General features: G+C 39.1%; 1 protein-coding gene across 2 annotated transcripts in view; it reads left to right on the forward strand.

The window, feature by feature from the left end:
- The window catches only part of KIFAP3 (kinesin associated protein 3), a 93,146-nt gene that overhangs the window by 16,802 nt on the left and 49,580 nt on the right, over positions 1–26,764 (forward strand). For both annotated transcript variants that reach the window (XR_014026225.1, XM_081326147.1), the window contains exons 6-11: positions 2,672–2,771; positions 2,901–3,025; positions 3,976–4,074; positions 5,792–5,970; positions 8,135–8,297; positions 17,463–17,563. Coding sequence is in view for 1 of the 2 variants with exons in the window: in XM_081326147.1 (XP_081182273.1) it covers positions 2,672–2,771; positions 2,901–3,025; positions 3,976–4,074; positions 5,792–5,970; positions 8,135–8,297; positions 17,463–17,563 (767 nt within the window). In the remaining variant the exon portion in view is untranslated. The remainder of the gene's footprint in view (positions 1–2,671; positions 2,772–2,900; positions 3,026–3,975; positions 4,075–5,791; positions 5,971–8,134; positions 8,298–17,462; positions 17,564–26,764) is intronic.

The raw sequence follows: 26,764 nt of genomic DNA on the forward strand, positions 1-26,764 counted from the left end.
TCCCCAGGGTCTTGTGATTTACATTTGGATGCTTGGCAACTGATTCATATTTATGACGGTTACAGTGTCCCAGGGTCATGTGAAGTGACCAAAACCTGCTGCAACCACCCAGCAGACGGGGGGGGGGGAATAAAAACCAAACACCCCCACCCCACCCCTGCTGCCAATCCTCAACAGAAATGCTCACAACAATGAAAACCTCAGACAGGAAGAAGAGTGCCACTGGGCGGGCAGGTGGGTGTCTTGCTCGGCTGTGGCTTGGGGGACACTTTGTTCAGTGCCATTGTAACTTTGAACAGTCACTAAGTGAACTGTTGTAAGTCGAGGACTACCTGTACTTCATCACTTTTTTCCTTTTTTTTTTTTGGTCATCAAGTTTTTGACACCTTACTAGGCGACTGGTGGTACTCGGATGTTGCCATATCCTAAAAGTGGTACAGTGGGTGAAAAGGTTGAAAAGCCCTGCACTAGCTTATATTCAGTTGTCTGCTTCAGGGGCCCCCAATCCCTAGTCCATGGACCGGTACTGGGCCACAGCAACCAGTCTGCACAAACAAGCAAAGCCCCATCCATGGGATGCAGGCTACACACAAAACCATGCATTCTCCAGTCCATGGAAAAACCTTTCCCCACGGAACTGATCCCTGGTGCCCAAAAGGTTGGGGACCTCTGGTCTCTCTTTTTGTTTTCTGATCATTTGTGACGTTAAATTGAGAATGCATTCATTTAAATTTTCAAATTCATTTTTAATTTCCTCATGGTTTGTTAATATCATTTGCATTTGTTGTAACAGAACATACATTTCCTTCTGGTAAGTATTTTTTTCTTGATATGTTCTTTCTGCAGATCTCTGATGCTCCATAATGACCAAAAATCCCTTTATCTGCCAATCACTTTAAAGTCACAATTTAAAAAATATTTATAATCCAGGATTGTCAATTTTTTCTAAGTTTTATAGTTCTCACTTTGTAGATAGTCCACAATGTTTTCTTTTCTTTTGTCACAGCTGCTCTTTGTTTAATCAAAGCCCTGAAGGTCACAACAACAGGCTTTTCTTTCTGAGCTGTATATTTAGGGCAGTATTTTCATCCACCACTAGATGTCAGCACCAGTCCATCTTTCAATTTTCTGTATTTTTTCCCGTAAACTTAATTCGCCGCTTCCATTTAGAGGAGGGTGGAACAAAGACTCCCCCCCCCTCACTTTGAGGAGGATTTTTACTTTGGGTTTTTTTCTTTTTTCTCAGGAAATCAGTCAGGTAGAAGAGAGAAAGTCAATATTCTTACCCAGTTCATTCACGCTGTTTACAATCACACTTAGTTTAGTGCTTTTTGGTTTGGCTGCATGTAGCTTGGGCTAGAGTCACAAATGACGCTAGCCTTTCTTCTGACAGTTTTTGCAGAGCTTTCCACAGACGTCTGGATTGACCACCATTTCCCCAAGATTGTTGGGGCTTCCCTCCTTCCTTGCCAGCTCTCCGGGATGGCTTTGGGCCCATTTAGGGTCCCCAAACAGAAAGAAATCAGCTGTAGGGCTCTGATTGTCTCAATCCTTCAGCTGTAGCGCTAGCTGTGCAGAACCGGAAGCCATGTCACTCTCTTATTCAACCTACTAATGCAACTCCCTTTTTCTCTCCATGAGGGACCCTGACTCGAGTTGAGATATCATTTTCTGCAGAGTAGCTGGAGAAATGTCCAATTCTAGCTATTCTCATGGGAGTCCACACAGCTCAATGAACCTTCCCATGAGTGCTCAGATCTCTATAGTTGACTATCCCAATAACTGTCTCTGAGCTTTCTTCCTGTACCTAGTATCACAGATTTTTTTTCCCCTGCAGGTTTTCTATATGATGACTACATCAGTGAGCTCCTGGGGAAAAAAGCCATGATCTATAGATGCCACAATTACAATAAAATATAAGCTGTATTAAATGAAGTGATGTTATACAAGCAGTATATTGAGGGAGCTCTCATCCTGTTCATCCATGACAGACAATGGCAGGAGAGCCTTTCATCATGTCCATGGCTTTTGTTTATAAATCTTCTGATGCATATTTTTATAACACCAGGTTCCCTCTTCCCATCCAGCACTATCCTGAAATTGACAGTTATGTATTCATATCAACACAAGCATGCATGTGGGAATCAGGGATAGTTCCTGCTCCTCAGAATGAATGGGAGAAACCAATCGATAGAACAATAATATGGCTAGAGAGAGAGAGAGAGAGAGCAAAAGATTAACTACTTTGTTCTCCAAGGCTGGGTGGTCAATTATATCCTTAATGTGAAGGAGGTTGGAGCAATTACCTTGTTGAAATGGGAATAGCCACACTGTTAAATAGCAGAAAGGTTAGAAAAAAGAAAACTATAAGCTTGTTATCAGGGCTTTGCAGTTCAGAGAGGCAGCAGGCAGAACTTCCTTGAGAAAAGTGGCGAGACCAGCTAGCTTGACCATTGAAAGGTTCACATGTTGGTCAGCCTTGCAGAATATTTTTTTTTATTACTAGGTTCATATTGAAATGAACAGAGATTATTCGTACTCTTAATTCTTCAACCCTGATTGATGCTACCCTTTGTTTGATTCAGTCATTAGGCAGAAGACATACTATAGTGCATTAGAAATATGAACTTCATGCTATTGTTGAGACAGTACTTTTCTTCTTACTTTTTAGAAACTGCATTGGGTGCTTTGGCCAGGGTTCTGCGAGAGGATTGGAAACAAAGTGTAGAACTTGCTACTAATATAATATATATATTTTTCTGCTTTTCCAGGTATGTATAGTAACATGTACTGTATGTAAGTCAACATGTTCTGGAAGCAGTGGTTATTAAGTTATGCTTGTGGGTTAATATAGAATTTACTCTGGACCCAGTACTCTGATTTATTTCTTTTTAATGTAGCTTTTCTCAGTTTCATGGACTGATAACACACTATAAAATTGGAGCTCTTTGCATGAACATCATTGATCATGAGCTAAAGAGGCATGAACTCTGGCAAGAGGAACTTACCAAGAAGAAGAAAGCTGATATCCTTGTTTGCTGTTGTTAGTAGATTAATGGACAAGCATGAATCCAACATATTTTTATAACTTAGAGCAGTCTACTTCATTTTATTCAGCTTGTGTTCGTTCTGCATACTCATTTGGTTGTTCTTCAGATTCTCCTATCCTTTAATTTTTTAAATAAAATATTTTAGTAATGCTTTCAAGATTGAATATATGATGTTTGAATATATAGGATCTGTTATCAGCGAATGAATAGAATATTAGCATGTTTTCTGTATAGATAGAAAAATGTTTTATTTTAATGGTTATCTTATTTTAGCAATTGCTACAAGAAATTAGTATTGGTCTGTGATGGTCCCTTTTTTGACGTTAGTGCAGAGAACTAAGATTTTAGTAGATTGGTTAAATCAACCAAATAGCAGCAAATCTGATTTTTTAATAGCTGTATTTATATTGGCTGGCAATTACTGAGGCTGTTCATACATCACAAAATGTCCAAATAGTTCTTGCTTATTACAGGCAATACACTGATATTCATGGCTCACTCATACGTGCTTCCTTCCTGCTCACAGAAATAGCTAAGCAAGTAATGGAAATCCATTCGGTGTTTGGTTTGTGTTGTGTATGAACTGGAATTCCTGGGTTGTTTTTGGTAAGGTCTTACTTTCGATTAGTGGGAAAGTAATCCAGAGTTCCTGCTTATAACATATTACAAGAACATTGGTGACTGGTTTAATTGCTCTTACAAGCAGGAGAAACCAATGGGAGTGATAATATAGCATGTGCCTTTAGTCTTTCTGAACAAGGTAATCATGAATTCTTAAGATTCTTGTCTTACGCTATATGCATATAGCCTCTTGTAATTGCAGCAGGTACTCCTACAGGACACATGCATCTCCTCATAATCAAAAAGCACTTGATAGGTTTTACATTTCTTAAGTGTTGGGCATATCCTTATCTCTAAGTATCACTTGATGAAGATCCTGAAAATCAAACACTGAAAAAAGAATATGAAAAAACCTTTAAAAAGTACCAAGGTCTGGTGGTTAAGCAAGAACAACTACTTCGAGGTACAAATTTTGATTCCCAGTTATTCAATATAGTTTCTCAGCATTTAGAGAAATTATGGGAAAGTCTGAAAGATGGCATAGCTTAGTCTGTTTGTTAGAATTGTAGCTATTTGAATGACTTAGAACTCATTTTAAGTAGTGTTTATCTTTGTTTACCAAAAGTTTAAAAAGTTAGTTGTCCATTTGTAGCACTCCCTTTAAAGTTAGCGCAAAGAATTAAGAACGCTAAGAACGTAGGTTAAACCAATGATGTATCAGCTAATGACTATTAAAGTATGTTTATATAAGGCATGTTCACTTCTTGGGTTAAATATAACATGGTGGAATTTATAATTTCACATTGTGTATATAATAATAATAATAATGGAGAAGCAAATTCTAGAAGCTGGTTAAAAACTGATACTCAGTATTGTAAATGAAAATATATTGCGCAGAGAAAGAGTTTCTGAGAGTTTAATGTTAGATCTGAATGCTCATTAGATGAAAATACTCCCACTAGTAACTACTTTCATTCCTCCTGAAGATCAGTGCCATTATAATAGCCTGTCAGAAAAATTCCAAGAGAGAAAAGGAGACAGGCAGAGATCACCTCAGACACTATCCTTTCCTTTCCTCTGCAGATACTCATCACCTATATGTATTCTAATGTTTCTTCTTATGTGCATCTAATGTTTCTTCTTCTTGAAAGTCAGGAAGAATTGCAATAACTGTGGAATAGGAAGAATACGATCCCCAGTATTTATTAATTAAAGTAGAACGTATAAGTATGTAATCTGATTGTAACTTGAAAATGCAGCTAATTAATTTGACTTATTTCTGCTCAAAATATGGATGAAAAAAATGTTCAGAAACTTATATTAATGTGCATTATTTTTGTGAAGATAATATATTTAACAGAAGTCACTTTAATCATTTATTGGTTTAATTGCTAACAGTTATGATTTCAGTTCAGTGCAACCAAAAGATGTTGCATTGTGGTGGATAAAGAGGGTGGCCTTGGTCAGAAGGAAGGTCTGCTACCAAGGGAACAATCAGACAAAGGAAAGATAACCGCAGGCCAAGAAACATTTGTGAAAATGTCTCATGGAGCCCACTGCCCCCTCCCCTCCCCAATTTCAGTGAAGATAAAAGAGGGGGAAATGTAGCACATTCAGACTTTCAACATTTTGTTATTATAATTGTTCTAATTAAAAATAGTTTAGATCTTCACTGGATCTGTTTCTTAGTTTGGTTTCTTGACAGTGCTGACATGTATAAAAATTGATTTTTGAAAAGCTTCAGAGAAATAAAAAGCACACATTTGGGAAATGGACAATGCAGATATGTTGATTTATCTTTTAAGCTTAAGTTCAGTATATTGTTGTACACAGTATATAGTACATACAAAAGAGTTGGTATTGATGAATATAATAAGAGCTCATATTAAAATAATTTGGACTAATCCATATTAATTTATGTTATGATAATTAGAGTTGTCTCCCTCCCCCCTCCCTGAAGTGGCAAGGCCAAGGGGCTTGACAAAGAGTACACATTTTCTCCTATAAACTTACATTTTGCAGAAACAGGCTAGTTAATAAAACCAGCATATTCTTTTTTGGCAATTATTCTCTGCTGAAGATGGCCCAGATGCTTGAAAGAATTAATGACTTAAAAAGTGAATAGAGAATACTCATAATCTCTCAATTGTGTGTTTTATTTTTGCCTGCTGATGAATCAGTTGCTCTTTATTTGCTGCTAAATCTTGCTGAGGACACACGAACTGAATTGAAGATGAGGAACAAGAACATTGTCCATATGTTGGTGAAAGCACTCGACCGAGATAACTTTGAACTGTTAATATTGGTTGTGTCATTTCTGAAGAAACTCAGCATCTTTATGGAAAACAAAAATGATATGGTATAATTTTATAGTTTTCTATTGAAATATTGTTACCATAAGCTGAAAGCTAGTCAACAAAGCATAATAAAATTTCTTCTAGTTTTCATTTTGTTTTTATCTGCTGAGTGACCTATACTATGCATCAGATACTTTGTTGCTTTATTTGTTTCCATGGAGAAAAGTCACATAGTTGTTTAAGAAACAGAACATACTTATTATGCAGAAAAATCTCAGGTTCATTAAGTGGAGAAAACGAAATTTCAGGTGTCTTTCTTAAAAGGACACCGTGACTTGTAATAAATTATACCATAATGTATTGGAATAGATGGTTCAACTGATATAAGTTGGTCTCAGATATCCAGAGGACAGAATTATATATATATAAACAAACTAAGCGAATACTGGAATGAAATAAGAAAAACAGTTTTTATTGCTAAAAGATCAAGCTTTTGTTGGCTAACTGCCAACGTCGTCAGGATGGAAATGCTGGGTGGGGAGATCGCATTTATACTGTGTTTTTTTAAAAAATCCCATTTATATCCCGCCCTTCTCCGAAGACTCAGGGTGGCTTACAATCTAAGAAGCACAAATCAATGTGCTTAGCAATAGCCTTCATTCTATGTATATGCCTGCTTATTAGGGCTTTTGTCCCCCCCCCAAGCGGCATTTTTACAAAGTCAGCTTATTGCCCCCAACAATCTGGGTCCTCATTTTACCTACCTCAGAAGGATGGAAGGCTGAGTCAACCTTGAGCCTGGTGGGACTCGAACCTGCACTAATTGCAGGCAGCTGGTGTATTAGCCCACTGCTCCAGCAAGGCGCTCTGTGAATGCTTGCGCTGTTTGCCTTCATATCGCGCATGTCGTTCTTCCCAATTCGTTAGTGCCTGGTATGCAGGGGGGAGGTCTATGTGCCGGTTGATAGAGGAGTGATTTGAAAACCAAGCTTCCTTAAACAAGTGGCCGCCTTTAGTGTTGTCACTGGCAATTGTCTCGGTCCCTGTTAGATTAAAGACGTGGTTATGTGTAGCCATGTGTGCCCACACCTGTGAATGATGTTCTTGTCTTCTAATAGCGAGCTTGTGTTCATGCACCCTAGTCCTCAGTCATTTTGCCATCTTCCCAATGTAATAGCAATTGCAGTTCTGGCATGACATCTTATACACAACTGAGGATTTTTCTTCATTGGGGAGTGGATCTTCCCCCCCTGCATGCCAGACCTTAAGGAATTGGGAAGAGGAACGACGTGCGTGATATGAAGGCAAACAGCGCAAGCATTCACAGAGCGCCTCATTGTATCAAAATCAAGATTGCACAAACACAACCACCCTGCAATGTAGAACACAGGGAAGAAGAGCAACAACCATTTAGAATCTCTGGTATGAGAACACGGGCAATGACTAGAGCTATGGCTACAACACATGGAACTATCAGCAATTCACTTTTGACAACAGACACCCAGAGACAACTACATCCCCCCAAAATGGATGCACGACAACTCAAAGAAATACGGCCAACCTCAACAAACAGACCGGTGACGCGCTCCATGAGCAGAGTGCAGACACCAACAGTATAAACCGATCTCCCCACCCCAGCGTTTCCATCCTGACGAAGTTGGCAGTTAGCCAACGAAAGCTTGATTTTTATTGAGTAAATTTGTATTCAATTAAATGAAAAGATGAGATATTTAATTTACCTTTTAATCATGATCAAATGTCTCTTCTGGATTAATAGTGATTATAGGTATTTGGAAATACCACTTTTAAAACAAAATGCAAATATTAAAGTAATTTAAAATGATACATTTTTGAACATGATATATTTTATTTGAAGCAGTGTAATGCCTTGTTCCCTAAAGTAGATATACAGTATCTCAGAATGGAAGTTGAATGAAAAATTGAATACCGGTAAATTGAAAAAAATTGAAAATTGAAAAAAATTGAAAATGTAACTATTTCAACTTAATACACTAAAATGTATTAAGGATAGTTAAATTATCTGTACTTGATGAATGAAGAAAATCCGTAAACAATTCATGAGATATTCCAGCAAACCAATTTTTTAAATATAATTATTGGTACATAATGGAGAGATATTTGTCTATTAACATTTATTCTTCAGTTTGTGTTAAATGTTAGCAATATTTCAAAAAGTCTTTGTGTTTTTCCATGCTTCTTCCATAGGTTGAAATGGATATAATTGACAAACTGGTGAAAATGATACCATGTGAACATGAAGATCTTCTGAATATTACTCTTAGACTTTTACTGAACCTTTCCTTTGACACAGGCTTGAGAAATAAGATGGTGCAAGTTGGACTTCTTCCAAAACTCACTGCATTGTTGGGTAGATTTCATTCTTTTCTCACTATGAAACTTAACATTGGTCTTAATAATCATGCTCCATTGTTTATTGAAATTTTATGAATTATGTTTTTCTATTGATTAGCTTGATCAGTAATTCAATATTTTTATCTGCAAAGTCTGTTGATTTTTATTACTTTATTATTATTTATGATTTATTTTAGAGCCAGTTTGGTGTAGTGGTTAACGTGCTAGCCTGGCAACCAGAAGACTGTTCTAGTCCCATCTTAGACATGAAAGCTCTCTAAATGACTTTGGGCCAATCATTCTCTCCTAGGCCACCCCACCTCACAGGGTGGTTGTTGTGGAGAAAAAGAGGGAGAGGAAAGAATGTTAGGTATATTCGCTGCCTTGGGTTATTTATAAAATAATAAAGATGGAAGAAAAATCTAATCAACAGAAAAAATACATTTTCTGCAAGCCATTATCATCTTCTACATGTCATTGAGAAAAACAGGTAATAAATTAAGCCCTACTCCATTTATGTATTAGGCATCAGTTATATATATTGGATTTATATCCCGCCCTATCTCCCGAGGGACTCAGGGCGGCTAACAACAACAAAACTTAAAGGTCTCTGTACAGTAAGTTAAAAATAAAATTTGAAATAAATTAAAATAAATTAAAGAGTAAAGTTAGAATTGTAAATATAATTAAAATCCCTGTCAGTCTAGGTCAGCCAGGTGGAAAAGGAGTGTTTTGAGGCCGCGGCGAAAGGACTGGAGATCTTGGGCCATCCGAAGCTCATGGGGGAGCTCCCTTGATGCCAGTTTGCTTCCCATCTCAGTTGATTTTTTTTGAATCTTAACTGAGTGAGAAACTGGCATGCTACAAAGGAACAGCCTTTACCTCCCCCTTTCTTTACAGAAGTGCATCTGGGGCTCATACAAATATCAAAGATGTTGGAAACTAGATCATCCAATGCTTTGTTTGGAAGCATCCATGCCTGCTTAGGGAATGGAAAGGAAAGATGTTAGGATGGTAGAGCATCCTGAGAGCTAGAAGGGCTGCTGCAGTTTGCTTTCTCTTCCTGAATAATTATTGTATAATTTAATACACAAATAAGTTATGAATGATTTTTCACCAATGAAGCCAACAGGTTTTTGAATAAGCAGTGTTTTCCATGGCAGTCATTCTGTGAGAGCACTTACAGCTTATTCTCAAAATTATAAATGCATCAGCTAAAACATTTCTTCTCTCTGAATTTAAGTAATATTAAGTATTTCTGAATGACAGTGACATTGTATCTGTGTCTCATTTAATGAGGCTAAAGGAAATATATGCCTTACCTAGTGCTGGACCTCAGTATGGTTGACTTAACAATAGGTTCCATCCATCAATCTATCCAGCAATAAGTTCTGTTTTCAATTTTCCAGGCCTAAGTTGTAACAGAACTAATAAGATGATGCCTTTAACTCAGACATGTCAAACACAAGACCCGGGGGCCAGATCAGCCCGCGAAGTGGTTTCATGTGGCCCGCGAAGCCATCCTGGAAACAGTGAGGGAACGGCCCCCACTGCCTTGGCCCTGGCCCAGAGACCCTCCTCCTGCCAGAGACCCTCAGATCTGTCCCACTCCTGCCCAGGCCGCCATAGGCACCCTTGATGCGAACGATGTAGAGCTGGCCATGCCCACCCAGTAGGCCATATGCACTCTAGCCACACCCACCCAGTAGGCCACGCCCACCCTAGCCATACCCACCCAAGCCCCTTGAGGGCAACCGCAATGCTGATGCGGCCCTCAATGAAATTGAGTTTGACACCCCTGCTTTAACTCATCAAGCAGGTTTCTAATACATTCAGATTGGATTCTCCAAAATGGACTAATTTGACATAACTTCAGAAAGATGTTCTAAGAAGAATTAAAAAGGGAACAGAAAAAAACATGAAATGGTTATCTATTATTTATTAAGCAAATTTATATAGCCACCAACTCACACATAAGTGACTCCAATATATACTTTATATTGGGATATATATTATTCCCATCTCAATACCATATAGTCTCTAATAAATTATGTGATTTAGATCAATGCTAAATGGCATAGCAAAGGTATGTTCTATAAAAACACAAACGCTACAAAGAATCTTGGCGCCCAATTTCTAATATCAAAATATTACAAATTCACAAAATAATCAGATGAAAATAATCAGATTATTACTATAAAATCTGATCTTGCCCACCACCCTGCAGAACCAAGCAAAATAAAAAAATAAGTGAAATGAATTAAAAACTAGACAGACCCCTTCTATGTAGCAGGAATAATTTAATGCTTCAGTAGGGTATTCTGTTATTGCAGAGCAACCTATTGGAAGTAACTGGTATATACTTCCCAGTGGTGCTGTGATCTTGACTCACTCCTTTTATATTTTTATAGTGATAATTCAGATTTCAAAACAGTGACCATTCTTTTTCTGTTAGACATACAATGAACATTAAGAAATTCATTTTATTTCGTTTCAAAATAAGAAAATCCATGTTATTTAGCATTCATCAGAACATCACCATCCCCACAAGTTCTTAAAGGTGCTACTTAAAAATGTGATTTTTTTACTGGAGAGTTAATAATTTTTTGAAATCAGGGCTCTAAAGAATTGTTTCTGGTAATCAGCTCAAAATTTTTTGTCATTGACATTTTAAAATAGGAAATCTGTGTAAATGATTTTTATCTTTTTTCCATGTTATCATTTTTTCATTCTCCTTAATCAAGGGGCCTGCTATATTAATCTGTTTTATGTTTTGATTTGCATTGTTCTTCCTCTGTCTTAGCTATGGCACCTTATTAACATTGTTGTTTTTATGAATGGTCCTTTCAAAAGCTATTTTTAAAAACTATTTGTCCTTTTCATATTGAATTTAAAACCATACTGTATATTAAGCCAGCCATGTCAAACACAAGGCCCAAGGGCCAGATCCAGTCCACCATGTGGTTCCGTCTGGCCCAGGGACCAGTGAAGGACCAGCCCACAGCACCTCAGCCTGGCCCAGGCTGACTGGGCACTGATCTACAACCGGGTGCCAGCCATCAGTGCCACAACGTGCTCAGCTGTAGATCCACAGAGCAGCCCTGGAACCAGTGACGGGCGCCTGCGCCCTGCCCCCTGGGCGTCCCTGCTGGCTGTCTTGCCCCACAGGCTGACTTCACTCAGAATGCTGGCACTGGCCGTCTCTTGTGCGCGGGGGCTGGGCAGAGATGGTGGGGTGGCTCCTCGCTGGTTCCAGGGCTGCCCCATGGATCTAAGGCTGAGGGTGTTCTGGCTTTGATGGATGCAACCAGGTTGCAGATCAGTGCAAACCCCCCCCACCAACATCTCCATGGACTGCTCGCTGACCTAGCCTCGCAGCCACAAGGCTTCCCTTTCACCAGGACTGACCCTGCCCACCCGCGTGGGATAACGACGGCTGGTGGCAGCATGGACACTAGCAGCACTCCCCCTCCCATCACTCCTTCCTGATCGTGGAGGAAGGAAGAGATGAAGAAGGAAGGGAGGGAGGGGAAAAAAGGAGGGAAGGAGGAAGGGAGGGGGAAGGAAGGAAGATTATAATGAGAGGGAGGAAGGGTCTGAGGGAAGTCCTGCCTTAGCACTTGGCCACAAGCAGCCCTGCTGCCCTTTCACCATCCTCTTGTCCCCTCCTCCTGATGTCTCCTGGTTGTCTCCCATCCTATCACTGAGGATGCTTTGGTTACAAAGCCGGGACTCCTCACAGGGACAGGGAGTGGGTCTCCCTCTGACCCACACATTTTGCCCTCCGGCACACACCACGAGCAACTTGGCTAAGGAGAGCAAGCCAATCAGCAACAGCCTTGAGGAGCAGTCGGGCGCACCCTTGGGGAAGGCTGGATTGGGCGCTTGCCTTCCACTGCCCAGGGCTCTGGGCAGCCTGAATCGCTGGGGGTTCTGTGCATGGCCTGAGAAGGACAGCATGGCTCCTCTGGTGGACAAGGGTATAGTGCTTGCCCTGGTCTCACCTTCCTAGGCTGGAAACGATCCCCCTAGCCCTGCCCAGGCTGCCACAGGCGCCCCCTGACACAAGCAACCTTGAGGTGGCCACACCCACCCTGGCCATGACCACTTGACCACTCCCACTATGTTCACCCCGGCCATGCCCACCCCAGCCCCCCAAGGTCAACCACAACCCTGATGCAGCCCTCAGTGAAATCAAGTTTGACACCCCTGTATTAAGCAAACAGTTTACATGTACACATGAGAAAGGAGTTACTTATTAAAAGCAGCAGTGTTTTTCTAATTAAGTCTAATTTATCCTATAAAGAAACATGCATTTCCCAACCCAATTAAGTGAGCAAACAGTAAAAGTTAGATGCGGCAGAACATAACAGAAAGCATATGTCCTGCCTTAAGAGTTCAGCAATACCTTATCAAGATTGCTTAAAGTTACTCATAACAGTAAAATGTTATGTTTCCTCTTGTTTTTCCAATTAAATGGAAAAACCTTCATTCTTTCAGCAGATCCGCTACAGCTGGTTTCAATATTTTATGTGTGAATGTTGCGTGAGGTGTCCATTTCTTCCTAGCAGTAATTGGTTATAACATATGAAGAATAAAAAAAAATGGTCTGCAGACTATGGTAACTACTCAGATTTATTTTGAAGGTGGGTTTATTTTGAAGATGGATTTAGTGCTACTATGTACAACATCTATGTCAGCGCCCCCATATATATTTTTCCTTCTTTCATTCATTCATTCATTAAGTACATATAGCTGCTCATTTCACTGATATGACTCTGGGTAGCATACAGTAAAATAAACAATTAAAAGAAAACCTTAATTACTACTAAAACAATTAACATAAAATATAAATAACTTCACAGGAGAATCCTCTGCCCCATTTTATTTATTTATTAAATTGTTATGCCACCTTTATTACTTCATGTAAGACGGTGAACATAATACTTCCTCCTCCTATTTTCTCCACAACAAACAAGAGTTGGATTGGGCTGAGAGAGAGTGACTGGCCCAGGGTCATCCTGCTCACTTTCTTGCTTAAGACAGGACTAGGTCTCACGGTTTCCTGATTTTTAGAGCAGCTTCATAATCACTACACCAAACTGATTCTCCTCTTGGATATTTATATCTAGATATCTAATGACATTGCTTTCAATGTCTATCTACATTGTTTTTCAAAGTATTAAATATTTTCTTCCAAGACAACTACAGTCTTTTATCTTTTGTCTCCCAAACAGGAGTAGTAAATGATAACAACAACTATTACTTTTTTCAGTTGTGCACATTTAAAGAAATCTAACTGGTGAGGTACCTTCCACCAAAATTAATTTATATTTCTAAGGAAGTTATATTTCTGAATTCAGTATTTTAATGAATGATGGTGGTATGATTTTTTTTTCCCTTTAAGCAATCAAAGTGGTGCAGAATTGTAGCTGCATTAAACTTTTGGTAGAATCCGTAAATTTTATTTATTTCAAAGAACCCTACTGACTTTCATAAATCAGTTCAAAAATTCTGGTCCTAATCTCTAGTGGCATTGTTGTGTCACATTTGTAACTCCTGCAGTCATCAGAAATCAAAAAATGGTTTAACAACAACAATATACAGACCATGATCACAAAAAGGCTGCCTATTCTTGATGTGCTGAAATAACTTAATTCAAAAGCATAATGTTACTACAATACATATATAGCATGTAGAAAGAGAATGGCTAGCATTACATTGCTGAATAGTTTTTAATACCCAACTTCGGGTTTTTAATACCAACTTTGGGTGAAAGTAAAAAGTAGTTGAGAATATTCCATTTTCCAAATAAGTGATTCATCAGGCATTTCACATATAACAGTATTTTGTTCTATTTATGTAGTCACCCAACTCACATAATGAAATGAAAAATACAAAAGCAAAAAAAATAACTAAAAACATAAACCCACTAAAAACTATTAAAACAATCAGCAGGAGACTTAAACCACTTCTCCAACTTAGGTACTTCTGGAAGTAGGGCAACTCCCAGAACTGCTTAACTAGCATGGCTAACCCACCATTTCCCTAAGAGGTAGGGAATTGAACTCTGTATTACTAGAGGACATTGAGTTTGGGGAAGGCTAATTTCAACCATTGTTGCAAATCATATAGTACCTGGAGTCACACATAACACCAAGTGAAAACCAAACAATTATGGCTTAATATGTATGCACCCAGGTGTCAACACAGGTATTCTCTATTTGAAATAATTGAAGTCAGCAAGAGAAGGCATTTCCTATACAAAGAAACAACGCCTAAATATCTCTTTTAACACATTTTGATTCTTCAGAAGCACATATGACACTTCTTGCATATATGTACAGTATGAGTTTTCAGTCACTGCAATGCATTCTGTAGGTCAAATGCTTCAAATTGGCTTTGATGAATGAGGCTGGTATGTCCCAATTCTAGCCTTAAAATTATAGGAGTGGTGTGCTAATGAACAGAATAAAATAGTTCTGCTCCACAACTGCTATTTTGTGGCTTACTGTTCAAAAGCTTAGAATAATTTTGAACTTGAGATCCAAGATATGTATAGTTGGAACTTTAAATTTGTTGAAAATGTGGTGTGAAAACAGCCCAAGGGACAATATTTTTCCACCCCAACTGTTCCAGATGAACCTCAGCTGCAAATTTAAACAGTATTATTTCTATAAATCACTGAGTATATTTTATAATGGCAATATCTCACATAGAATAATCAGTTGTGACTGCTAATGACTGATGTTGACTGTTAATGACTGATATTTTGAGGATTAATTTGCCTCATCTGGGAATGAACAAATAATTCAGAATGGTATTATAAATGCAAAGGACAATTGAATGAAATTCACATTAGTTGGTTAATAAATTCTTGAGAAAAGGATTTCTGAACATTATTTATTTATTTATTTATTTATTTATTTATTTATTTATTTATTATTTATTTATTTATTTATTTATGAGCTCATTATTCAGATTTATTGCCATACAGGTATTCATCAACTTACAACCACAACTGAGCCCAAACTTCTGTTGCTAAACTGTTAAGTAAGTTTTGCCCCATTTTACAACTTCTTACCACAGTTGGTGAGTGAATCATTGCAATTGTTAAGTTGGTAGCACAGTTAAGTGAATCTGGCTTCCTCATTGACTTTGCTTCTCAGGTCACAAACCTAATCACATAACTTCAGGATGGTGCAACCATCATATATACATGGCAGTTGCCAAGTGTCTGGATTTTAATCATGTGACCATGGCGATGATGCAACAGTTGTACGTGTGAAAACTGATCATAAGTCACTTTTTCAGTACCATTGTAACTTTGAATGGTCACTAAATGAATACAGTGGCGTAGCGTGGGGGGTGCAGGGGGGCCCGGGCGCACCGGGCGCAACATCTGGGGGGGCACGCTCGCACTCGCAGCTCTGCCCCTGCCTGGCTCACTCACTCTCACTGCAGTGCTGGCTGTGCGAATCCGATCCGAGCCGCCGGGTCGCCGCCCACTGTGGAGGGGGGGTGCCAGGCGTGCGGTGCGGTTAGGGGGCGCAAATTACTTGCCTTGCCCCGGGTGCTGACAACCCATGCTACGCCACTGAATGAATAGTTGTAAGTTGAGGTCTATCTGTAATGCATGATGTCCAGGATGTTGTTTCTAGGGCTCAGGTTTTAAGTCTAATTTGTAAATTCTGTCTCTATGAGACATTTTAATGATTTTTTTTCCTAATATTTTTCACCCTTTATCTTTAAAAAAGATGGGTTTTGTATTTTTTTAAAAAAATTCTTGGCCTCTATTTACAGATGATTCTAATTTTCATTTTCAGTCATGCATTTAAAATAGGCCATTGCGCTTAAGGAAAGAAGTAGAGATGGTGTCCATAGTTTTTGCTAGCTATTTCCTGACATTCAAATGAAGAACATGGCTGTGGTAATGGTAAATAGGATATGGCAAATTTTTATATATTTTTTTCCTTTCTAAGGTACATTTTCATATCTAGAAAAGATATGATATCATACACGAGAATCAGACAGTTCAATAAGGTTAAACAGGGATAACGTAGCTCCAGAATTTTTTTTTTAGAATATTAAGATATCATTAGTTTTTTACTTGCATGATGTGTAAAGTGCGTATTCTAGAAACTTTCCATAGTTGATTTTCAACAATATTTTCATTATCTGAAGTCTGAGGACATATTCTGAAATAGGTGTATTATAGGATCACTTGAAAAATTATTTTCATCCAATATTTCACATTTATTGGAAAGCTAATGTTTATGTTCTATACTATACTTAGAAAGGTATAATGGTATAGAATTTCTCCATAACGTGAAAAGGTTTAGTAGAATACTTTTCATGTTGATTCCAGTCCAAAACATTTAACTAAATTGTGCCCAAAGTATTTGTGTGTGGTCTGTACAAAGAATCTTATTTTTCTACTTCACTCTGTATACAACTCAAATTTTATTCATAGAACTAATGAACAAGTTACTAAGCTTTTTAAATTGATGGGATGGGGAAGCAGGAGATCCTAATAAAAGGGAAAATAATTGGCAATTTACATCCTTGCAACATTTAGCCTACTCTAAAGATAAAATACATATGAGGAAAGTAAACACAAGTATAGACTTGTGGATAAACTGAGAATTTTAGGCTCCAGAATATACCCGCCAAATTGGGTTTGGCTTATGTGCGAGTATGTGCAGTAGCACTTTTTCAAAGTGTCCTGATATATTCATGGCCTGTCTGCAGATAAGCTGACCCTTGAATACGGTGAAAATATTATGAAAAATGCATCACCTGTGGATAAACCAATTGTGAAAATTAAAACTTACAAAAATTTCAGTGGTCAGCTTATATATGATTCGTGGAGTTGTCATGATATTTTGGTGAAAAATTCAAGATTGACTTACCTATGGCTGTCTTATCTGTGAGTATAAAGGACAATAAATGCACTATATAACAGCAATATAAAATTCTAAACTGGTTCCCTTGTTTTTTTCTTCTTAGTATAAGATTTCCTTGAAAATACTTTATTTTAAAAACAGTCATAATCATTAAAAAAACCCTGTTCCTTTTATAAGCTTTGAAAACAGTTTCTAAATGTGGCTAAATATAAATCAGATGTGACTAATTCATATAGATGCTCATTGTTAAATGTTTTTGTTTCCTCCTCCCCCAGGAAATGAAAATTATAAACAAGTGGCTATGTGTATTCTCTATCATATAAGCATGGATGATCGTTTTAAATCAATGTTTGCTTATACTGACTGTATACCTCAGGTAGGTATGTTTTTTTCCTTCATACTAGTTCTATCTTGAAAGTCCTTAAATTAAAGCAAGGGTCAACAGCTAGTGGGTCTCCAAGTAAAGCTCAAGGGGCAGAGTAACGTGATATTAATTCTGCTGCTGCTTTTGTCTTTTCAGTTTTGTTGTATATTCTTTAATTCTTCATGCAAATGCTGAAATATTTTTTATTATGGTTGCACTATTTAAATTATAATGATAGTATTTAAACACATCTGTTTATAAAAGAATTTTACAAATATCTCAGGGCAACTTTTAGGGATATATTTATCCTACTTTGCTGTTGAGATTTTTAAGTAACACTGAGGTCCTTGTAATTTTATATTTCCATTCATTTTTCAGTAAAGGCACTAGATTGTATTGATATGTTCAGTAACTTAATGTTCTTGATCTGGTTTATTCAAAACTTTTCTTTTGCTGGTAATTCTGCTTAGTTGATAGTTTTCTGTTCCAGTTACATTTCAATATTTAGTACACATATATACAACATGAATCTAATTATTGCTCAAATTAACCTTAGTTTAGTATTTTTGGAGTCCAGTCATTTAAAAAAATTACTTTATTGTAAACAGTAACATTTAGGTTGGATCACGTCCATAGTATATTCTATAATGAAATTTTGACACAAATATGGAAATCCCCAACATAAATTTTGACAGAGTGAAATATATCTTTAATAAAATATTGTTATGAATCTGTGATATTATTAATGGGTTATGTTGCTTGTTATGAAGATCTTAGCATTCAGATTTCTTACTGTGAAGGCTTTCTGAAAATTTAAGATTTTAATGGATGTTTGCTTTTTTCAAGTGCCTATAATTCAACATTTCAGCAGTAAAATGTATAAGATATACCGTGTTTCCCCGAAAATAAAACTCGGTCTTATCTCTCTCTTTTTTTTTTTGCACCAAAAGTCACATTAGGGCTTATTTTCAGGGAAACATGGTATCAGGGTGATCAGCCTGGCCAAGTGCCCCATCCCCCATTGCGCACACAAGAGGCAGCAAGCGTGGGGGGGGCAGACAGTGTCCAGCAGCAGCAGCAGGCTACCAGCCCCTTCGCGCTGTGTAGGTAAGTCCGAGCGTGGAAGCAGTGTGGCTGCCTGATTCACGGAAGGCTTGCAGGCGGTATCAGCAACACTGCGGAAGCAGAGGCACAGGGGGGGGAGGCAGGCAATCGTGATGCACCTCCCACTCTGTCCCATCGTTTCTCGGCTTGCCCTGCCTGCTGCCAGTGCTGCCGTATAAGCCTCCCGCAAGCCAGGCGGCCACACAGTGTCTGGATTGCCTGCCTCCCCCCAGCTCTGCCTCTGCACTCAGACTTACCTGCGCTGTGCCAAGGGGCTGGCAGGCTGCGGCTGCTGCCGGACAGTGCCTGCACACTTGCTGTATGGGGACTAATACACTTAACAGAATACAATTCCCACCAAGGCATACCCTTCTTGACCCAACACCTAGAGCAGGGGTGTCAAACCCCCGGCCCATGGGCCGGACGCGTCATCTGGAAGCCACGCCCATCCCATTGCTGGCAATGGCAAAACTGTCCTGATACGTTGCGCAGTGTCACGTGATGTCGTGAGTTTGACATGTCTGACCTAAAGGAACATCTAGGTTTCAAGACTTATATAAAGGACAGCAAGTTTGATGCAACTTGAATCTTTGCTGGGATACTATTCCAAAGTGCCACCTAGGTCCTATTAGAACATGTTGTTAAGATAGGACCTATCTTAAGATGGCTACTCTGTTTGCTCTTATCAAATAGGGAGAAACAATGGAAGAAAGGCAATAAGGCACTATACCATTAAACCAGGCATGTCAAACTTGTGACATCATGTGTCGTCACGCGACGTATCGGGACTTTTCCCCCATTGCCGACAATGGGGTGGGCCCAGTTTCGGCATGATTCATTTGGCCCGTGGGCCAGCAGTTTGACATGCCTGCATTAAGGGGTTCATAGGTTACAACCAGCACTTTGAATTTCGCTGACTCTTACTGGTAACCAGTACAGCTCATACAGCAGAAGTGGGTCTATAATTTCTTATGACACTGCATTTGGGACCAGCTGCAGCTTCTGAGTGGTTTTCAAAGGCAGATCCTTGAAGAATGCATTGCAGTAGTCCACAGGCTAAGTGACTAAGACATAAGAGACTTATGAGAAGAGAATCTCAATCTAAGAAAGGACATAATTAATGCACCAGATTCATCTGGGGAATACCATTCCTTAGCTGCTATTTGTATTTTGAGCAGGAGTTGTAAGTCCTGGAAGAAATTGTGCAGCAATTCTGTCTGGAGGAGCTCTATCCCAGTCAAAAATGAAGAACTTTATTGTTAAAAGTTCACTGTTTAAAAGTGGATATTAATCATGTGATAGAAAATAATTAAATAGCAATTTCCTCTCAGAATGTTGAGTTGGCACAGGAATGGCTCTAGACTAGCTGCTGGAAACTCATCCACTAGACAAGCCATACAAGCATTGCCTGCATTCCAAAGCCCCAGAGACATACCATGTTATATTTATTTTTGGTCCAAAAGACCCATTAGGGCTTATTTGTGGGGGATGTCTTATTTTTTCACCACAAAGCCCAGCCCGGCCGGTGCCCTGTCCCCCAGAAGACTCAGGTTTCCCTCGGTGGAAGGGGAAGGCTTCGGAAACTGCCTTTTCATTTATATTCATCATCAGTATTGTACTCTGTCCCTTTATTTTTCAAAAAAATGTTTTGTATTTACCACGATTAGCCTCCTTGAAAACCAATGGGAAGACGTGGTGTGAATTCTGCACATGAGCCCCGGAAATACAGACACTTGCACCCTCAAAGCTCACGCCGCTTCCTCGCTCAGGGTGCACCACTGCTTTACAGGTGCATTCAATTTTGTGGCTCAGGTAAACTCTTCAGCTGCGGCGGGCCGCAGTTCCCATCACCTTCAGGAAGCCTGGGTGATGGAAATGAAAAGGCAGTTTCCAAAGCCTTCCTCCCCAACCAAGGGAAACCTGAGTCACCTCCCAGAGTGGGGCGTGTCGGGATGCCCAGCTTTCTTTCCTGCCTTTCCACAGAGGAAGAGAAAGCCGGCAAAGCCCGTGGGGCAGTGCAGGCCGCCTCCGGAGGCTGCTTCGGGGTGAGGGTGAAAGAGAGAAGCGGATGGTTGACGCCCTGGCCAGTCCCCACACCCCGCCTGCCCGCTGGATTCCCCAGTCCAAGGCAGGGATAGAAAAGAGGCAGCCTCTGCTTGCTTCAGGCCACCTCTTAGCAATCTCTCAGCGTCGGCGGCAGGCAAGGTGGGGGGCAGGATGCATGCAATCCGGCCTGGCAAAAAACCTATGGTGGGATGGAGTGGGCGAGGTCTTAAGTAGGGCTTATTTTAGGGGTAGGTCTTATATTAGGCCCAACCCCAAAAATCAAGCTAGGTCTTATTTTGGGGGCAGGTCTTATTTTTGGGGAAACACAGTATATAGACATTGGCATTTTTATTATTTTTATTCTAGAAATGTGGCACTGTATTTACCTTGTCATTCTAAGAAATTTCCTATGCAAAATTGTCTGCGCTAGATGGATGAGCTGTCCTCTTCTTTCACATATAAATAATTCTTATGTCTTTATGATTGTGTTTTCCCTCTGAATTTTCTTGTTATGATAAAAACTATTTTTGTAATAATTGCGCTTAGTGTTATGTTACACTGAAAGCAGTCTTCTTATACAACTTATTTATTATTAAACATTTGTGATAAAATTATATATATTTAATATACTCTATATATTATAATTTAATCTGTCAAAACGGCCATCGTTACAATCAGTTTTTAAACTTTTCACAATTGGATAGTTAAAATCTGGTAAAGTATCTGTTCAGATCATCTCTTCAAATGTCAGTGATATCTGGTATAATATGACAATAAAATGATAAATGGAAGTGATTTTTAAAATCTAAAATACTTGGCAGAAGAGGATTTTCTGTTAGGTACCTGATGGATAACAGGGAGTCTTCTCTAGAAGGTTATTCCATAAGCCCAGGGCTACATTTGAGCATATCTTATCTTACAGTTTTCACTGGGGGTAGGTGGGGAAGGAGAGACTAACAAGCCTTTGAACTGTTCACAATATGAACAGAACTGATTTTTATTATAGACTTTAGTCTAAAGTAAGAAATATTCAAATTTACTCTTTTTTGTGACAATAGAGTTTAATACCTAAACTTTTTAGTAAATGGTTATTTAATAAATTGAACTGATTTTTTTTAAAAAAATATCTGTTTTTCCCCTTATAATTAAACTTCTTTCTTATTTACTTTCTGGCAAGTTATCTCTCTAATTTGTTAAGCAAATTGGTCTGAATAGAAATCAAATGTGGCATCTATGTCTTAATAAATTAAGAAATAAAAGCATATGATTTGCAATTAAGTTGATCAGAATTGTCTGTCCGGTATAGTCTTTATTTACATCAGTTGGCATATTTATATCACTGGTCATTTATTTTGTTCCCATGTAACAAAAATACATCTATAGGTAGTCCTCATTCAGTGGCTTCTTTGTACAGTTGCTGTTGAAAATACAATAATGATGAAGAAATATCTTTACAATCATTCCTCACATTTATGACCTTAGCAGGTTTGTAAAGGAAAGGAAAGCTGAAGTAAGATCATAAGCCCACTCCTGGTTTCACTTAGTGACTGTAATAAATGAGTTGCTGCTCCTAGTTGTGGTTATTTATACTTGTTTGTACTATTGCTTTGTGGATGCACTGTTTATTGATAATTCTTATGTAGTGTTTAGAATTAGTCCAAAATATATGCTTACTTTTTCCTTTTCCATATTTTTGCATAACTATAATAAAAAGTGAGATTGAGACTTTGATTCTTCCTTTTCAGAAATGTAAATTATAAGCTTCCAGTTTATCATAATTTTGCAGACTGTACAGAAGTGTCAAATAAACTTTGATTGTTTAATTTTGTTTTCAAAGTTCTGTTTGTTTCATGTATGAAACTTGCCAGCTTATAGAATTGTTTTGCAATAGTTCAATATTTGATGAGAATGCAATATCATTAGAAAACTTTTTCATTTCCATAGATTAATGGATGAAATTATAGTTAGAATTAAAAGTCCATTCTTGTTTATATCCCACCATCACAAGCGTTATTTAAATAGGTGCAAATATAAACCATATGTTTGTAACAGAGCTTATAGGTAATAGTCTGGCCAATCAAAGAGCATGGTTATGCAGTGATGTCATAGTGATATTCAATATTCTTCCACAGAATAGTAGGCAAGCTGCAGCTGACTTATCCACATGTTTTCCACTATGCTTTTCTGTTTGGTCCCTCTTTGATCTACTTTTTTTAGCTTAATGCTGGTAAACGTCCTCAGTTGACAGCCCTTTTAGCTTTTGTCCTCGATTATCTGCTGAAGAAACCAGAGCTTTACTTCAAACATTAGAGTTAGGGAGTAGCCAGTCAGAGGCATGCAGGTCTGGCATAATCATTCAAAGATGTGTGAGCTGAGGATAGAGAGAACTGGACTGAGGTGTATGAAAGGAAAGCAGTTGGGGGTTGGCCTCTGGTCACTGGTAAATAAGTGAAGTCAGGTGCCAGAGAGTCTAGACACAGTGATTCTAGTCCTCCGCTGTGGCATCTGATACTCAACGTGGGACTTGTCTGATTGCACCCGTTGTAACCCTTTTATTGCTCTCCTTCTAAATGAAGAAAAGATGACAATGGTTGCAGTAAAAGCAGAACAAATTTAATTTTGATATTTCCTATTTGGCAGCAATTACATTTTCCTTTGAAGTGGCACGAGTAGCAATCAAATTAAATTAAGACATAATGGGAAACATGGAACTCATACTAAAGGATTATTCTAAAAACTTTGAACTACTCTAGATAAAATTACAGAACTTCTCTTCCTTCCATTTTTTTTGTATAGGAACTCAGTTTAATAGCGATGGCACATTCTAAGTATTTTTTTTTTAAACAAAAGGATTCATTTTCAGTTGTAAATATTCAGAAATAGGTTTATGGCACTTTTTAAAAATGTTTTAAATTTCTGGGTTTAATAGCTTCTTGATAGTGTATTAAATATTCTTTTAATTTCAACTTTTATTATTCTGATTATTAGTTACCTACTGTAGCAAGTTTAATTCTACCCTGATTGGTTTTGTAAATTTCCCCCTTTTTCATCATGTATTTTTTTTTAAAAAAAAACCCTTTATATTGTATTACTGCATGCTGGTCTATGGCTATAATGAAGTTTCAAGTTTTATTATTCTTACAGAAGGTTCTAATAAATAATAGTAGCACATATATACAGTACACTACACATGTACACACATTCTTTAGCCCCAACCTGCACAAACCTATAGTAATTAGCAGCCTGGAGGATGATTTAAGGCAGAATATACTTCCTTTCAGAGTTTCACTATAGGAAAAGAAGCAATCAAAGCTGGATGTTTGTTCTGGCACAGATGGGGTAAAACAAACATCTATACTTAACTTTCCCCAGAGGTGTTTCAGATGTCAGCCTTCAACCAGACTTATACTTGAACTAAAAGACTCAGAGTCTTGCTGTTCATAAAATGTTTAAGTTTCATTACAGATACTAGAAAAGCTGTTAATTTGAAGAAAGCCAGTTGCAAAATGTATAGTTCAGACTATATATCTGGCAGATCCAGATGTCCAAAGTTAAAAATAAATCTGTAATTATCCCATTTTATGAAAATTATATTAATGTTGCACTCATAGGTAGGGATGATAAGTTAAGTTCATACTGAGTTTCTAAATATATTAACATTAGTAAGGCCAAGGCCAAGTTGGTTGCGTTCAGGACTAGAAGGACTAAGTGTAACTGGAGCCTGAACGTGGTTATAGAGACCAGGTTAAGTCCTATGTGTACTTTGGAATTGTTGTCACAGAAAAGAATTTCTGGTTCCCACATTTCAAGACGAGTTTTTTTAAGGGCTACAGCCATCCAGCTTTGATTGCCTCTTTCCCAATAGTGAAAAAGGAAGCATATTCTGCCCTAAATCAGAATAGAATAGAATAACAGAGTTGGAAGGGACCTTGTAGTTCATCTAGTCCAACTCCCCCACCCACCCAAGCAGGAGACCCTACACCATTTCTGACAGATGGCAGTCCAGTCTTCTTGAAAGCTTTCAGTGATGACTCTCCCACAACTTCTGAAGGCAATCTGTTCTATTGGTTGATTGTTCTCACTTTCAGAAAATTTCTTCTTATTTCTAGGTTGAATCGCTCCTTGATCAGTTTCCTTCCATTATTGCTTGTCTGGCCTTCAGGTGCTTTGGAAAATAGGTTGACTCCCTCCTCTCTGTGAGATCCCCTCAAATTGGAACATTGCTATCATGTCTCCCCTGGTTCTTCACTAGATTAGCCATGCCCAGTTCCTGTAACCGTTCTTCAGTATGTTTTAGCTTCCAGTTCCCTAATCATTTTTGTTGCTTTTCTCTGCACTTTTTCTAGACTAGAGTCTAAATATCTTTTTTATAGTGTGGAGACCAAAACTGGTTGCGGTACTCTAGGTGTGGTCTTACTAAGGGTTTATAGAGTAGTATTAGTACCTCACGCAATCTTGATTGAATCCCTCTGTTAATGCAATTTAGGATTGCATTGGCTATTTTGGCTGCTGCCGCACACTGTTGACTCATGTTTAATTGATTGTCCTCCTAAGACTCCAAGATCCCTCTCACAGTTACTGCTATTTAGCCTGGTTTCACACAATCTGTATGTGTACTTTTGGTTTTTCCTGCCTAAGTATAAAACTTTACTTTTCTCTACATTGAATTTCATTTTGTTAGATTGGGCCCAGTGTTCAAGTCTGTCAAGATCCATCTGGATCTTGAACCTATAATCTAGGATATTGACTATTCCTGCCAGCTTAGTATCATCTACAAATTTGATAAGTTCCCCTTCTATTCCCTCATCTAAGTCGTTTATGAAGATATTGAAGAGTACCTTCATAAGACGGAACCTTGTGGTACCCCACTGCTTACTTCCCTCCATATAGACATAGTACCATTAAGGACTACTCGTTGAGTACAGTTTGTCAGCCAGTTACAAATCCATCTGATGGTGATGCTATCTATCCCATTTTTTTCTAGCTGACCAAGAAGTAGGTTGTGATCTACTTTGTCGAATGCCTTGCTGAGGTCTATGTCTATAGCAGACATGTCAAACACAAGGCCCGGGGGCCAGATCCGGCCCGCGAAGTGGTTTCATGTGGCCCGCGAAGCCATCCTGGAAACAGTGAGGGAACGGCCCCCACTGCCTTGGCCCTGGCCCACGCAGACCGGGAGCCAATGTACAATTTCGTGGTGGTCACCTATGCTGAAAGGCATTCAGTCTTAGGTCCACAAGGCTGTCTGGAAACAGTGAGGGACCATCCCCTGCCACATCAGCACTGCCCCCTGGGTGCACGCTGGGGAGGTATCACCCTTTGTGAGGAATGAAGAAATGCACCATCGCCTGGAAGTGGCCAGCATATGACCCTGCCTACTTCGGGCAAGCTAGGGCCTGGGCAGCATTGTGCTTCTCTTCAGATTCACGCCACCTGGCTCAGCCTCTCGGCACTGTGAGGAGAGCACACCACTGCCTGCCAAAACCGGGCAGGGTGGGGGCTGGGCAGTATTGCACAGGTAACATCAGCTCTCACGCTGCTCATGGCATCCCCTCCCCCAGAGCCCACCAAGCTGGATATGTGAAATAGGCGAGGGCCATGTGCTGGCCACTTCCAGATGATGGTGCATTTCTTCATTCCTCACGAAGGATGACACTTCCCCAGCTGTGTTTCTTACCTGTTTTTCTCCCTCCCTCATCTAAAATATTTTCCCACCACAGGAAGGAAGGAAGGAAGGAAGGAAGGGAGAGAGAGAGGGAGGGAGGGTCTGAGGGAAGTCCTGCCTTAGTCCTGCCCTGCTGCCTTTCACCATCCCCTTGCCCCCTCCTCCTGGCCTATCCTGGGGGTCTCCCATCCTATTTCTAAGGAAGCTTTGGATACAAAGCCAGGTCTCCTCACATGGAGAGGGAGTTGGCCTCTCTCTTGACTTTGCCCTCGTACCCATCATGAGCAACCTGGCTAAAGAGAGCAAGCACAGCAGCAGCAGCCTTGAGGAGGAGGTAAGTGCAGCTAGGCACCCCCTTGGGGAAGTGGGGCTGAGCTTAGTGGTGTGGGTACTTGAGG

This window comes from Vipera berus (assembly GCF_964194415.1).
Source record: "Vipera berus genome assembly, chromosome: 3".
In the NCBI taxonomy this organism is placed as follows: domain Eukaryota; kingdom Metazoa; phylum Chordata; class Lepidosauria; order Squamata; family Viperidae; genus Vipera; species Vipera berus.